This window comes from Oratosquilla oratoria, chromosome 9, assembly GCF_046742065.1.
Source record: "Oratosquilla oratoria isolate Oo_2021 chromosome 9, ASM4674206v1, whole genome shotgun sequence".
NCBI classification, from domain to species: Eukaryota; Metazoa; Arthropoda; class Malacostraca; order Stomatopoda; family Squillidae; genus Oratosquilla; species Oratosquilla oratoria.
Genome location: NC_134785.1, coordinates 58,952,892 through 58,969,125, shown reverse-complemented (window position 1 = coordinate 58,969,125; position 16,234 = coordinate 58,952,892). Strand labels below are relative to the sequence as shown.

Below are 16,234 nucleotides of genomic sequence, written 5' to 3'. Positions count from 1 at the left end.
GGAAAAATATTAAAAGTGGCCTATACTAACATAGATGGATTAATCTTAGAATTGAGTGAATTAAATCATTACCTGTCAGAAGAAAAAACAGACATAATGGGAATTGTGGAGACAAAACTAAGGGGTCCACTAACACCAAATAGTGTTGGACATGGGTTATATAATTATTGGATTGAAAACAGAAATAAGAAACAGAGCAGAGGAATCATGTTTTTGGCCATGAAAAACTTAAATGTGACAAAGGTTACAGAGGGCAAATAAAAGTGTGGAAATGATCATGATAAAAGATATAGACAGCGATATGAAAAGTAGAACATTTGTGGTGATTTATGTGACCCCAAAGACTGACTCTTGGATAGAGGGTGAGTATTCAAAAAATGTTAGAAGATACAAAGCATTCATTAAATAAGATCCTGAAGGATGGAGGTAAGCTGGTACTTATGGGAGATTTTAACTGTAAGGAAATCTGTTGGGAAGAGATGACAGTGAAGGGTGGAGAGGATCTATTGGGGAAATATATAACTTGACATGACCATAGAACATATAATGACACAATGGGTAAAAGAAAAAGAAAATACCAGATAATGGACTTTGGAAAACTTAAGAAATTCTTTCAAAATACTAATTGGGAAAAATTCTACAATGAAGAGACAGAAGTGGAAGAGAAATGGATGATTTTGATGGAAATTTATAATGAAGGTGTAAATAAATACAAACCAAGACAGAAACAGGAAAAGGGATATATTATGTTCAAAAGATGCAGTGAGGCAAAAGATAGAAGAGCTACAGCTTGGAAAAGATGGAAAAAAAGATAAACCTGGAAAATGACAAATATATATCAACCATAGAAAAGAATATATATAAGTGCGCACAGAAGAAAAAGACATCATAGAAAAATGCAAAGATCAACCCAAACTATTCTATAGATATGTGAATGGTAAACTTAAAAATAAACAGGAAATGGTGAAACTATGTCATGGATATATAAAATATACAGAAAATTTAGAAATGGCTGAAGTCATGCACAACCACTTCAAGTCAGTTCTCACGAGAAAAAATACAGCAATAGGATAAAGGAATTGAAGTGCAATCACCCCACCATGAGGGAAATAACAATAACACAAAAAGAAATAATGGATCAACTAACAAACCTTGATATCAGGAAATCACATGGCCCTGACGAAATTGCAAATTGGATACTAAAAGTATGTAAGGAATAATTAATGGGCAAAATATATAACAATGAGTTGCTCACTCAAAGAAGGAAAAATACCAAAGGACTGGAAAAATGCCAATATTGTACCAATATGTCACAACTTTGGCATTTTGACATACTGCCTAGTACTTCCCATTTTCTTTCGTTTCTTTTCAGCCACTTCGGCTTTTACTTTTCCTTTGCTCTATGGCAGCATTGGAAGTCATAAGGTCTTCAGTAACTACTTCTTGGTAGTTTTGTTTCCCCTTCTCTCCAGCGACCGCTGTGAGAGTTTAGCGCTAATTGGTTAGTGTCTTATCAAGTCTAAGTATCTTCTATTTACTCAGGAATATCCCCATCCCCCTCTGTCTTCCAAGATGTCTTCGTAGACTCATGATCGAATTCATCACATGTGTTATATTGTTAAAATTGAAATGTCTCAACTTCTTAATTAGTTTAACTAATTCACCATATTACATTTTGTATCCTTGTACTTTGTGATTATGACTGATACACTTTACCTATGTATTACTATTTGATTTTGTTTCTTATTGCTTTGGTTGGAGGGTCCGCTTGACCACCTCGCGAGGGATTGTGGAAAGATGGGGCCTATTACAAATGTAGAAAACCAGAACATGTCACTTGACAACGTGAGGAAGGAAACGGGCAAGGGGCGGCTGCAGTGTGAGCTGCCACCCAATCAATGTAAAGGCATTCCCAAACTATATGCAGATTGTAGATGTCTGGGTGTGAGGAAGGTATGCAAGAACACTAGTAGATTCCAGCTGTTCAACCATGATTGTAACAGCCGACCTGTTTAAAGGATTCAGACAGGGAGACAGTTGATGGAAGGGCGACAAAGTGCAAAGGCAACCAGGAAGTTGAAATGATGGTGGAGGGCATTCCAATATGACTAACAGTGCTTGTTATTAGAACGGTCATAGAGGGAATTAGTGGTGGAGGGAATGGATGCAATTACACAGCTTGGAAAGTCATGTTTGTCGCCGGGCAAGTGAGGGTTTGAGTGATATGTGATTCGAGTACGGGATGGAGGGGGAGGAGCTGTCAGAGGCCAGAAGTAGACATAGGAATGACAATGAGGGCCATGGAGGACAGTGTCATCACAAAGCTTGACCTTGTACCAGTGAGGACGAAGACTTCCTGGCGAAATTTGATGGCCAGAAGTGGGAGGTAGAGTGTTACCTCAAAGGAGGCTTGCCTATATTGAAGAACAAAGTCGGCTACTATGAACATACTCTCAGAAAAGGGGTTAGGGATGACTTTGACATCAAAGTACAGCAGTGGATTGATGAGGGAATTTTGAGTCCTTGGGAGGAGGCAGTGGAGGATGGAATTTTGCCTCTGACAGCAATGGTGCAACCCACCGAGAACAAAGTACAACGGGTATTGGACCTCCAAGAGCTGAACCAGTTTATAAGGTGTCACACTGGTGGTGATTCTGTAGACATATGTAACGAGACTCTACACAAATGGCACCAAATGAGGGGTGCATCCACGATTGTAGATCTACAGGCGGCTTACCTGCAAATTCACATGGAGAAGAAGCTATGGAAATACCAACTAATAAAATATAAAGGTAAAACATATTGCTAGACCAAACTGGGATTTGGGCTGTGCTCAGCTCTGAGGATAATGATGAGGATCCTGAAGACAGTGCTGAAGACTGAAGTAATGAAGAAAGGCACAGATTCCTACCTCGATGACATATTAGAGGATCATACTATTGTACCGGCGTCGGATGTAGTGGAGCACTTAGCTCGGTCTGAATTGGTCTTGAAGGAGCCGGAACCGATGGAAGGAGGACCAGTGTTAGGACTGCGACCAGAGAGGGACAGGAGTGGAAACCTGATGTTCAGGGGAGGCAACAAGACCCCAGATGTAATGGACAAGATGAGCAGACAAGAGCTCATCTCACCGTGTGATAAATTGGTTGGTCACTACCCGATCACAGGTTGGCTTCGTGTGTCATGCAGTTATATTGAGAGGCAGTTAGGGTCAAAGGACAGGGGAGAGAAGGTTGTTGAGGGCACATTCATGATGATAAGTGACATCATACGATGGGTGAGATGCGAGGATTCAGTGAGAGGACAGTGGAATGCACCACAACAGAGCATGGGAGTAATGTGGTGTGGTGCTTGCAGCATAGCAACTGGTGTAGTCTTGGAGATAGGAGGTGTGGTGGTCAAAGATGGGGCGTGGGAGCGAAAAAAGGGTGACTACCATCACATTAACATATCAGAGTTGGATGCGGTTGTATAAGGAATTAATTTGGCGTTGAAGTGGGGGCTACGTAAAATTGGGACTCAGCCACAGTGGCAGGATGGATGAACTCAATGCTGATGGCTGAGAAGAGAATATGTACTAAAGGGGGAACAGAGGTCATTGTGAAACTGTGCCTTAGGATCCTGAGGGAGTTAATAGACGTGTTCAGGGTAAAGGTGAGCGTAACCCAAGTGCCATCTGGAGTGAACAAAACGGATGCACTCACCAGAGTAAAGAAAAGTTAGCTGAGAGTGCTGGAAGAGGAAGAGAAGGTTGTGTGTGCTGCAGGGTCCCTATGCATGAAAGAGTTGGATGAAACATCACCTGGGTGTTGATAGGTCATTGTTCTTAGCGAGGAAAGCTGACCTGAATATAACGAGGGAAGAAGTCTGGCGGTTAGTGAGAGCATGTGTCTGATGTCAATAGATCCCACTGCTAGACCGCATACAACAGGGGAACTCAACATAGAAAAGAACTGGAGGAGGTTGGTGGTCAACTAACCCACTATCGACAGGGCATGTGCTTATTGATGGTTGACTGGCCCAGGGCAATTCGCTATCTGGTGGAAGCTGAAGACGAAGACGGGAGAGGAAATTGTATGGATGATGAATGATATATTTCAGGAATGGGGTCTAGTGTATGAAGTTCTGATGGATAATAGCACTGTGTTTTGATTGGGAGCACTAAAAAAATGCTGGAGAAGTGGAGCATGAAATGTTTCTTTAGGGCTGCTTACCGGCCAAGTAGAAATGGAATAGTAGAACAAAACCATCACACTATTAAGTCCATCGCCGAAAGGGCATTAATACCGACCATGGTATAATATGTCTCCTAGGTCAGGCCAAGACAAAGACTCAGTTCCATAGGGAGCATTGTTTAAATATAATTGGCAACATCCCAGGGTAGCGCCAGTGCTTCAGTACAGGTGGGGGAGGAGGTATGGGTGAAGCCAAAGGATAGTAAGTGCACCTCACAGTGGACAAAGGGTATTGTAATGGAGGTAAATTCATGGAACAACATCTCTGTCGAGTGAGTGCCGTGACATATTCTGGATCTTCATCGTGTGGTGGATGGCGGAGAAAATGATGAAGAGAATTATGATGGGAAAAGCACCTTGACAACCGCAGCACAATAGACGTCCTCCGAGATGGCTGCAGGACAATGAAGTAGGAAGTGGAGGAGATGAAGAAGACGAAGAATAGTTTGATCTTGAGAGCGAGGGGGAGTGTGGTGTGAATGTGGTACAGATGGGGTGCAGAGTTGGCACCTCTGGCGTGGGGTCAAAAAGGTCACAGTGAGGCAGGAGTGCCATTGGTACATGACGGCATCTGGGCCCTCAATGTGTGTGTGTAGGTGAAACGAGGGGAAGCAAGTGGAACTGTACAAGGATTAGGTTTACTAATGGGCAATGGTGTTAGGTGAGCTATGATAGGAAGTGAAAGAAGTGTGGTGAGAATGGAGGAGGATTAAAGAGTGAAGAAAATGCAAGGAAATCAAGGCAGATCAAGAGAAAACAGTGACGAATTTGATTCAAATGTCGACACTAACACAGAGCCCTCTGGAGGTGCTATACCAGAACTAAATGTAATTAGAGGCTTTGAAACCCCAAGAGGGATTATCAGATTGTAGAACGATGACCCATTACCTGGCTTTGGTAAGTATGCTATTTATGTGAATTACATGGATGAAGATGTGGAACGTTACATGAGCTTCTTTGCAGATGATGCTAAATTGTTGAGGAAAGTGAAAGTGAATCACTATAGAGACCTAAACAAGGTTTGGAAATGGAGTCAGAAGTGGGGAGTAGACTTCAACATTAAGAAATGTAGCATAATGAATTAGGGAAAAAAAAAAAAAAAAAAAAGAATATCAGGACAATATACAATTGGAAAAAAGGAAGAGAAGAAAGTGGGATCTGAAAAAGGCCTGAGAGTAATTATCTCAAATGACTTGTCTCCTGATGAAAAAATAAACAAAATTGTTGGAGACTCCTAAACTTGCTATGATCAATATAAGTGGCTTTTACTTATTTAGATGAATAATTGGTTTAAAAAAATATTAGTCACACTAATATGGCCTAGACTGGAGTATGCTGCGACACTATGGTCACTCAGTACCAAAAAGAATATCAAGAAAATTGAAAGAATCTACAGAGCAACCACAAAAATGGCCCCAGCACTTTCAAACCTGTCATATGAGGAGAGACTGGCTAAACTGAAATTACCGACTTTGAAACAAAGAAGAGAGAGGCGACCTTCTGACAATCTGAAGAATCATGAAAGGCACAGAAGTCCTTGATAGAGAGGACTTATAAAATTGGGACAAGAGAAACACAAGAGGACATGAAAAAAAAGAATAGTTACAGAAGAGATCTGGAAAAAAAATACAGTTTTAACTGTACAAAACAATACTGTGTGCAAAAACCATTACACGAATTTAAGGGCAAACTAGACATTGGAAGATGCAAAGACAGGCCCCCATGAGCATTGCTCCCCTTCCCATAAGATACAACTAGGGAAATATATATATACATATGTATACACACACACACACACACACAACTAGGTAAATACAACTAGGTAAATACATATATATATATATATATATATATATATATAGTGAGACCTCTCATTAACAGACATTAGCTGTGTTCGCAGTGTTTTCGCTGTGTTTTCGGTGTTTTTGGTGCTGTTGTTTAGTGCATGCAATCACTATGCCACCCAAAAACCACTCCAAATCAACGGATTATTCACATCAATGGACACCGTTACCCCCTTTTTAGTCCGTTAATGAGAGGTAGTACTGTATATATATATATACATATATATATATATATATATATATATATATATATATATATATATATATATATATATATATATATATATATATATATATATATATAAATGTGTAAGAATTTGGAAGTCTGTGTAAATAATAATAGTATAACTGTATATATTGTCAATTTGTATGAGTGAATATTCATAATTGTGGTATAGATTTTTTTTCATTATGTGCATGTATCATGTATAAACACATATTGATTTATCTATTCATGTGAATTTCTTATCTTCTATAATTGAAATGAGTAGATGTATAATACTTAAGGCATATACGGATATGTAGGTACTAGAAAGGGATATTTTTATACAGTGAATGTTAGAGCTATTTACATTTTGTTTTGAGCCCCACAATATTTATACTATTTTAAGGAGAATTGCAAAATGATTTATTGCATTATGAAGAGCAAGTAATCAATTATTGGAGAAGGAATTTTCGATATGATAAAAAGAATACTTTCCAGTGGCGACCATTACTTTTTTCTGGTATGTGCAATCCCATCTTGTCAAACTAACTTGCCATCACTGTAATGTACTGTTTTTGCAATGAAGGGGACTAACTACATGAGAGGGCAGGAACTTACAGTGTTAAACATATAGAATTTATATGCTGGAAATGAAACAGTTTGTTAATGAAGGGAGATAAGTTTACTTATAGAAGGCTAGAGATTGGTCTTAAAGGAGCACAGAGGAAGGGGAGTTGTACTAGCTGCAAAAGATTATGGCGGCTTTTACCAGTAAAGATAGAATAATGGATGGTTCATTAAATCAATATGCAAGCAACTAATGGCTGCACTTTTGTTATAGACATGCGTGGACATCTGAAAGGCAGCAGAATGGTTTCTAATCATTAGGCAAGAAGTCATCAACAATAAAGAGATAGTAATGATGCTTTGGGAAGCAAAGGTTGAATTTCAAACTAGGTTTTCAGCATCAACGGGAGCCATAAGGCTTGTGGTGGCGCAAAGTGAAGGAGGCAAAGCCGAGGAAGGACATGTGCCACGAACCTGAAGACGACACCCAAAGCTCCTTAGGCCCAACAACCTCCAATACTCGGGGCGCGGCTTTCCGGGAGCCGGCGGGAACATTGAAACGTCCTGCCAGATGTCAAAGGAAGGCGGCGCAGGCAATCAAATTGGTGACTCTCTTTGCCGAAATCCTCTATGTTTCATATATAACATGTATATGAGGTTATTGGGGTGTCACGTAGTAAGGATCTAGATTGTTATACTTTTGGGCATTCATTTCGAGGCAGTCCTATGGTTTCATACAACCATTTGGAGGTTATGAGGGAGAAAAATATTTTTGGTCGACTTTAAAATTGCTGGGAAAAAGCGCAAATATGCTCCCCTTGAATTTCAAAGTCTTAAAGCACAAGGATTCTATGTGTGTTTTTAAGTGTGTAAGTGTAGTTATATGTGTATTTACCTAGTTGTATTTACCTAGATGTATTTTGCGGGAAGGGGAGCTATGCTCATGGTGTCCCGTCTTCATATCTCATTTTATCTAGCCTGTTTTTAAATTTGTGAATCGTTTTTGCACACACCACATTTTCATCTAACCTGTTCCAAATGTCTATTATCCTGTGGGGAAAGCTGTTCTTTTTCAGGTCTCTTCTATGATTGTCTTTTTCTATTTTCTTTCCAAGTCCTCTTGTATCTCTACTATCCCATTTTATTAGATCCTCTCTATCAATACTTATTTCCAGAATTCCAATCATCGCTATCAATCCTATATGTTTGTGTGTGTATTTACCTAGTTATATTTTATGGGAAGGAGAGCTATGCTCATGGTGTCCCGTCTTCATATCTTGTTTTATCTAGACTGTTTTTAAATTCGTGTATTGTTTTTGCACACACCACTTTCTCATCTAACTTGTTCCAAACATCTATTACCCTGTGGAGAAAGCTGTTCTTTTTGATTTTCTTTCTATGTCCTCTTGTATCTCTACTATCCCATTTTATTAGATCATCTCTATCAATAGTTTCTATGCCTTTCATGATTCTATAAATAGTTATCAATTCTCCTCTCTCTCTTCTTTGCTCTAATGTCTGTAGCTCAAGTTTTGCTAGTCTCTCTTCATATGATAGTTCTGAGAGTGTTGGTGCCAATTTTGTAATTCCTTCAAGTTTTGTTATACATTTTTTTGTACTTGGTGACCACGTCGTCGCTGCATACTCCAATCTTGATCTTATCAAAGTGACCAGTATTTTCTTCACCATTTCTTTGTCCAGGTATGTAAATGCCACTTTGATTGTTCTTATTAAATTATAAATTTCTCCAAAAATTTTGTTTATATGTTTCTCAGGGGACATATTATTCATAATAATGACTCCCAGTTCCTTCTCATTTTCTACTTTTTTAATTTCTTCTTCTCCCAATTGATATGATCTCACTATTCTTTTTTTGATTTTCCAAATTCCATTATACTACACTTATTAGTATTGAATTCCATCTCCCACTTCCTACTCCATTCCCATACTTTATTGAGATCACTCTGTAGTGACTCACTATCTACTACAGTGTTCACTTTTTTCAACACTTTTGCATCGTCCAGAAAGAAGCTGATATAACTTTCAATTCCTTCATCCATATCATTAATATAGATAGTAAACATTATTGGGGCCAGATCAGTTCCTTGTGGAACTCCACTAATCATTTCATCCCAATTAGAATGTTTGTCTCTTATCACCACTCTCATTTTTCTTTCATGCAAGAAGTCTTCCACTTCAACAGTTTACCCTGCATTCCTCCTGCATTTTCTAATTTCTTTAGCAATTTTTTATGTGGCACCTTATCAAAAGCTTTTTTCAGGTCTAGAAATGCACAATCTCTTTCTTGTATTACATCTATTAGCCTTGAATAGAAAGACATTAAGTTTGTGACGCATGATCGTCCTTGTCTAAATCCAAATTGCCTTGGATTTAGTACATTGTTTTTTTCAGATGCCTTACCCATCTAGTTTTAATGATTCTTTCACAAATTTTAGCTATTGTACTTGTAAGAGAGACCGGTCTATAGTTAATGGAATCTTCCTTGTTTCCCCCTTTATATATTGGTACTATATTTGCTCTTTTTCCAATCTTCTGGAACTTTTCCTTCTTTCAATGCACTGCTTATTAGACTATGTATTTTGTCTGTTAGTTCATTCCTGCAGTCTCTCAAAATCCAGTTTGCCATTTCATTTGGTCCATGCGATTATCTGACATCGAGATTACTCAAGTGATTCATTATTTCATTCCTTGTCACTTCTATCTCTTTCATAGGGGGAACTTTCTCCTCCCACTCGATATCTCTGGGTTGTATGTTCTCCCTCATAAACACCGATTTAAAATGCTTGTTCATAATTTCTGCCATTTTCTATTTCCTCTGTGTATTCAACTCCTTGCTGTAGTTTCTCTAATTCTTGTTTGTTTTTCAGTTTGTTTACAAATTTGTAAAATAGTTTTGGTTGATTGGTTGATCTTTACATTTTTCTATGACATCTTTTCATACTTTCTCTTTTCTGCTCTGCACACTTGTACATATTCATTTCTATAACTAGTATATATTTTTCATTTTTCAGGTCTTTTGTCTTTTTTCCATTTTATCCAAGCTTTATCCCTTTTGTCTTTTAACTCCTTACATCTTTTGTCGTACCAACACTTTACATATCCTTTTTCTTATTTTTGTCTTGGAACATACTTTTCCACTCCTTTATCAATTTTTGTCAAATCATTCCATTTCTCTTCTACTGCTGTTTCTTCTTTCTATATCCTTTCCCAGTCTGCTTTTTGAAAGAATTCTCTTATTTCATCAAAATTTGTTTTTCCATACATCCATATTCCCTTTCTATGTTGTTCATTTTTCCCATGTATCTTTCCTCATTTAGTTCCAGTTCAACCAATATGTGGTCACCTTTACTTATTGGTGTCTTATATTAAATCTTGTCCACTATTTCTGGTTCTGATGTGATTATTAGGTCCAGTCTCCATGGTTCTTCCTCATTTCTATACCTAGTATTCTCTTTTATCCATTGTGTTATTGTATGTCCTATAATCATATCAAGTAGTACATTTCCCCAAAGGTTGTCTCCACCCTTCACTGTCATCTCTTCCCAGCAGGTTTCTTTACAATTAAAGTCACCCATTATAACTATTCTTCCTCCATCTTCCATTACCTTATTTAATGTTATCCTTATGTCTTCTAACATATTTCTGTGTTCTCTCTCTTCCCACAAGGCCGTTTTAGGAGGCACATAATTTACTACAAACTTCTTGCTCTTCCCATCCCTGTCCTCCACTTCCATCATAATCACCTCTACTCTATTCTTTCCATATGTGACATTCCTCACATTTATATCCTTCTTAGTCAGGAACATAACTTCACTCCCTTGTTTTACCTCTGTTTCTAATCCAATAATTATATGCATCATGTCCTACACTGTTGGGTGGTAGTGGACTTTTCAAGTCTCTACAATTCCCATTATGTCCAATTCTTTTTCCTTCAAATAATCATTCAGTTCGTTCAAGCCTACTATTAAGCCATCTATATTTGTGTAAGACACTTTCAATTTTCTGCTACTTCCATTGTGCTTTCTGTTTCCTTTCTGTTTTCCTCTGCTATGAACCATTTCCTCACTTTCATATTCACTACTCTCCAATAGAATTTCTGTTTTTCTGACTCTGTTCTTTTCATGTTTTTTCCCTTAGCTTCTAGTCTTTTTGCTTTCTCATCCTCTCTTTCCTCTTTATTTATTTATCTTTTTATTCATACCTGTTTATATTGCTCACTGTCTGTTAGTTTCCCTGTTTTTGCTAACATATTCTCTACTGTCGTTTGTGACCTTAATTTAACCCCTTCCATACGGTGCCGCACACGTAGGCGTCATGAGGAGCAAGTGGATTCGCGACGCTGCCATATCGGCGTCTTGATTATATTTATTGTAGTCGCCCCAGTGTTTTTACATTCTCTCAAATGTGCCCTGAATCCCATTCTCTGTGGTTTTTCAAAATTCGCGGGTGAAAGAGAGAACGATCGATATAAGCGGTGACTATATTTTATGATGCGAGTATTATTATGACACGTTGTACGGCTGGCATTGGCTGCTGCCCGCGAGATTTAAGTTCCGTACTGAAGTGGTTAACCTTAATTGGTCTGATCTTATCTGTATTGTATTTCCCAAATCTATACATTTCTTCTATTTGTTTCCCTATTTCTGGTTCATCTTCTTGAACTACTTCTAATATCTTATTTACTTTTTCCTTTTCCTCCTTTATTCTTGTAGTCCTATTTAGATTATACTTCTCTTCATCTCTAATATAATTATACATTTCTTTTTATCCGCTAGGTTACTTACTATATTCTCCTTCTCCCTCATCACTTTAATAACTGTGTCTTTAGTTTGTTCTTTCATCTGCTGTTCCATTATACCTCTAAATTCAATTTTATTGTTCTCTTGTACTTTTTTCCAACTACTTACCATACCCCTTTTGCTATGGACTCTTTATTTTCTTTATTATTCCTCTTTAATTCCTCATTCTCTTCCTTTATTTCTCTTAACTGTCTTTTTAATTCTTCTATATCTTTAGTTAGATTTCGATTCTCTTTCTTTAGTTCTTCCAGTTTATCAACTCTTTTGGTAACTAGAGTTACTTGGTTAAACCTAATCTCCCATTCTTTGTTAATTTTTTTTTAGTTTCTCCTCTAGATTTACTAGTCGGGGGAGGTTGTCACCTCCTCCCTCATTAAATCCATAAAAGCAGTTATCTTCTCTTTCCATTGAGCTGTTATTATCTATATTTCTGCTCTTGACACCTATGCTTCCTTGTTGTTTCTTGTCGGTGTTTTCTGCTCACCGTTTGTTTACACCTCTCCTAAGATCCGGGGCCCGTTCATCCCCTTCCTCATTTCCTTCCATTTTCCTCAGTAATCCCTCTCCTTTTTCTTTACCTTCCCACTACACCATGAGCTTTCCCCCTTCCCTACTAATACAACAAGGTACTCCCTCGTCATTGAGATCCATGAAAGTTGCACTTCTTTTCTGGAGTTCCAATCTTCGCTGTGTATCAGATGTACATGTGCATGTGTGTGTGTGAGAGAGAGAGGGAGACAGAGAGAGAGAACACAACTGTGGACAGCCAACCTTTTAGCCATCTCAGTTGACTCTGTACTAATTTGTGCTTATTTTTGTTACATATCAATCTGTTGTTGCAGTACTTAGGATTCGTGTCATTTAGTTGGTTAGAGGATTGGTTCACTACAGTATTGTGTTCCAAGTCGAGTTCACTACCTTCACATCAAGCCTAGCATATCCCAAAGTTACCCATTTCCTGATATCAACATGAATGGGATAAAAAAAAAAAAAAAAAAAAAAAAAATATATATATATATATATATATATATATATATGGTTCTATGGTTGAGGATGTAAGGAAGAGAATCTATCATCATGCAAGATAGTCTTCGATGGTTTTGGTGTTTGTGTGAACCTCTTGGGTCACATCCGAAAGATGTTAAGGAAAGAAGTTATGGTGGTGGTGCAAAGCAGTCTAAGTTATGATGGAATGGGCATTTCTTGTGACAGCTATAACATCAAAGAGAGTCTCGTACTGTGGTCGAGGGAGATCCTTGGACGTAGGAGATCTGTGGTTGTTAAAGGCTGCAGTCAAAGAGACAGTATGAGGGTGCACCAGGAAGGTACCCTCCACATGACTACTACAGTATAAGCCAACTACATGATCAAGTCTTACATAGTAGATTTGGTTGCGGAACCAATGGTAAGTTCTTTCCAGACCTTAAACTCAATCATCTAGTGAGAGGCAGAGTCTTGTGTAAGACTATGCAGCGCAGTATCAGCAGCAGCAGTAGTGGTGGTGATTAACGACTCGCCCGTATGCTTACCTCGGTCTGGAGGGTTGATGGGCTGCGTGAAAGTGGGGCAAGGTTCGCCGTACTGGAGGTTCTGACACCTCACAGCTGGGCGCAGGGGAAAAGGAGCTCAGTCACTGTAAGTCTCCGGACAAATTGAGTCATCGACAGAGTCGCATCGCGGGTACTTGGACAACTAGTTTCATTGCCTCTACTTCCTTGTCATTTTCCTCTTTTGATTGCACCTCCTGCTCCTAATCTTTCCCTTCTTCCCCGTACAACTTATCTTCATGGGGGGGGGGTAATGACGAATAAGGATATTAGGTTTTCACTGAGGTCTGACATGGAAAACAAAAATTTTCACACCTCACTAATATAAAGCTAAATTGCATTGTATGAATGACAGCTAACAATTCTGCATGCAAAAACAGGTGAGAAGAGCCCATCATGAATCATCAAGGGATGTTTTGTTTGTAAATTAATCATTTCAGATGGAGCATACAATGTCTGAAGATATCATCAGACCGCCCAAGGGTGTTAAGAAGGAGAGTCCAAGTCCCGCGAAGCGTCAAGTCATGACATGAAGCAATATAATTAAGCAAAATTGATCATTGTCTCTTGTATGCATTGTTGCAAGTCAGTGTGGACAGTCTCATTTTACAGTATTCTGAGCTTAGGGACCTGTAATACAGACTAAGGTGGTTCAGAGATTGCTGTTGCCTCTACTATGAGTCATTTGTTTTGGATAGTAGCCTGAGTGACTAGTATTCCCGAACTCATTCTATTAACTTGATATTGATGTTGATTCTGGTGACTAAGATTATACAATAGTCTGTACACTCCATGGAATTGTTCAGGGTGCGGCATACATTGTGATTTACTGCTAGACACTGTCGAATCAACCTTAGTACATGCTTATCTCTCTCTTGTTTCTCATGCTATTTGATTTTTCTATTCACTATAAAGGAAGCTTTATAGTACGAATATAACTTTTTAGGATTATAATAAAGATTTTAATAAATTCTATGATACATGGCAGTGCTTTTTCCCCATGTTGCCACCCCAAGTTGTCACAGGTGAGACAGATGGGATGAGGTGGGTAATCATTATGATCTTAAAAAGTTATACTCACTGTACTAAACAGTTTCCTTTACTAGATATAGAATATAAATAAACAAATAAAACAGCACATAGATCGGAAATAAGAGAGAGAGAGGAATGTACTTAGATTGATTGGCATGATGTATGCCATATCCTTGGAGTGCACAGACTATAGTAGCATTGACTGGATGCACAACAAACACGCTTGATCATAGAAACGATGGGGAGAGGGTGGAGACTGTGTCTTGAGAGCAAATTATTCTCTTAGGCATGGGCTTACACATACACACACATAAATACATAAACACGCACACACGCATACACATGTGTGCACACATGCACAACTATGCACAAGCACACACGAGAGCTATGCCAAGGAAATATAGAATATAAACAAGATTTTGAAATGGCTGAAGTCATGAACAACCACTTCAAATAGGTTTTCATTAGAGAAAAAGTACAGCATTGGGACGAAGAAACTGAAATGCGATCACACACCCCCCCCCATGAAGAACAATAACATGAAAAGAAATAATGGATCAATTAATGAACCTTGATGTCAAGAAATCACACAGCCCAGACGGAATTGCAAATTGGATACCAAAAGAATGTAAACAAGAATTAATGGACAAAATATATAACATAATAATTTGCTCACTTTAAGAAGGAAAAATACCAAAGGACTGGAAAATTGCCAATATTATACCAATATATAAAGGAGGAAACAAAGAAGAACCAACAAATTACAGACTGGTCTCCCTTACAAGTACTTTAGCCAAAATTTGCGAAAAAATGATCATGACTAGAAGGATAAAACACCTGGAAGAAAACAATATAATAAACCCGAGATAATTTGGATTCAGACAGGGAAGATCATGTGCCACAAACTTAATTTGTTTCTACTCAAGACTAATAGATATAATACAAAAAAGGGATGGATGAGCTGATTGTGCTTTCCTAGACTTATAAAAAGCCTTTGACAAAGTAGCACACAAAAATTATTTAAAAAAATTGAAAACATAGTAGGAATATAAGGGAAATTACTAAACTGGATGGAGGGTTTCTTGCATGGTAGAAAAATGAGATGCTCAGAGAAAAGAGTTTAGCTTGGGAGGAGGTGATTAGAGGAGTTCCACAGGGATTGGTACTGGCTGTTCGCTATTTATATGAATGATATGCGGATGTGGATTGTTACATGAGCCTATTTGAGGATGATGCTAAATTGCTGAGAAAAGTGAATACTGAAACAGATTGTGAATCAATACAGAGACTTAAACATGGTTTGGAAATGGAGCCAAAAGTGGGATGTAGACTTCAACTTTAAGAAATGTAGCATAATGGAGTTCAGAAAAAGAAAAAAGAGAATATCAGGACAATATAAAATTGGAACAAAAGAAGTAAAGAAAGTGGGATCTGAAAAAAACAGGGAGTAATTATCTCAAATGACATGTCCCTGATAAACAGATAAAAATGCTGGAGAATCTTACAACTTACTAAGACCAATAAAGGTGGCTTTTACCTATTTAGATGAAGAAATAGTTAAGAAAAATATTAGTCACACTAATAAAGCCTAGACTAGAATATAAAGAAAATTTAATAAATCCAGAGAGCATCCATGAAAATGGCCCCAACACTTTCAAACTTGTCATGTGAGGAGAGACTGGCTAAACTGAAATTACTGACTTTGGAACAAAAAAAGAGAAAGATGCAACCTGCTGACCACTTACAGAATCATGAAAGGCACAGAAGTCCTTGATAGAGAGGACTTACTACATTGGGATAAGAGAAATAAAAGGGGACATTAAAAGAAACTCAAAAAGGATAGTTATAGTAGAGACCTGAAAAAAATAAACAGTTTTCCACACAGTGGTGGATAGCTAGAACAAAGTGGATGTGGATAAAACAATAGTGTGCAGAAAAACTATTCATGAATTTAAGATCAAACTATACACTGCAAGATACAAAC

General features: G+C 38.0%; 1 protein-coding gene across 4 annotated transcripts in view; it reads right to left on the bottom strand.

The window, feature by feature from the left end:
• Positions 1-16,234, bottom strand: part of Tsp (Thrombospondin) — a 139,839-nt gene that overhangs the window by 64,123 nt on the left and 59,482 nt on the right. The window contains exons 5-6 of one of the 4 annotated variants that reach the window (XM_076190596.1): positions 13,201-13,275; positions 7,326-7,415 (exon numbers count right to left, since the gene is read on the bottom strand). The exons of 1 other annotated variant lie outside the window; for it this stretch is intronic. In XM_076190596.1, the coding sequence (XP_076046711.1) occupies positions 7,326-7,415; positions 13,201-13,275 (165 nt within the window). The remainder of the gene's footprint in view (positions 1-7,325; positions 7,416-13,200; positions 13,276-16,234) is intronic. 2 more of the 4 variants (XM_076190599.1, XM_076190598.1) reach the window with 2 other exon arrangements.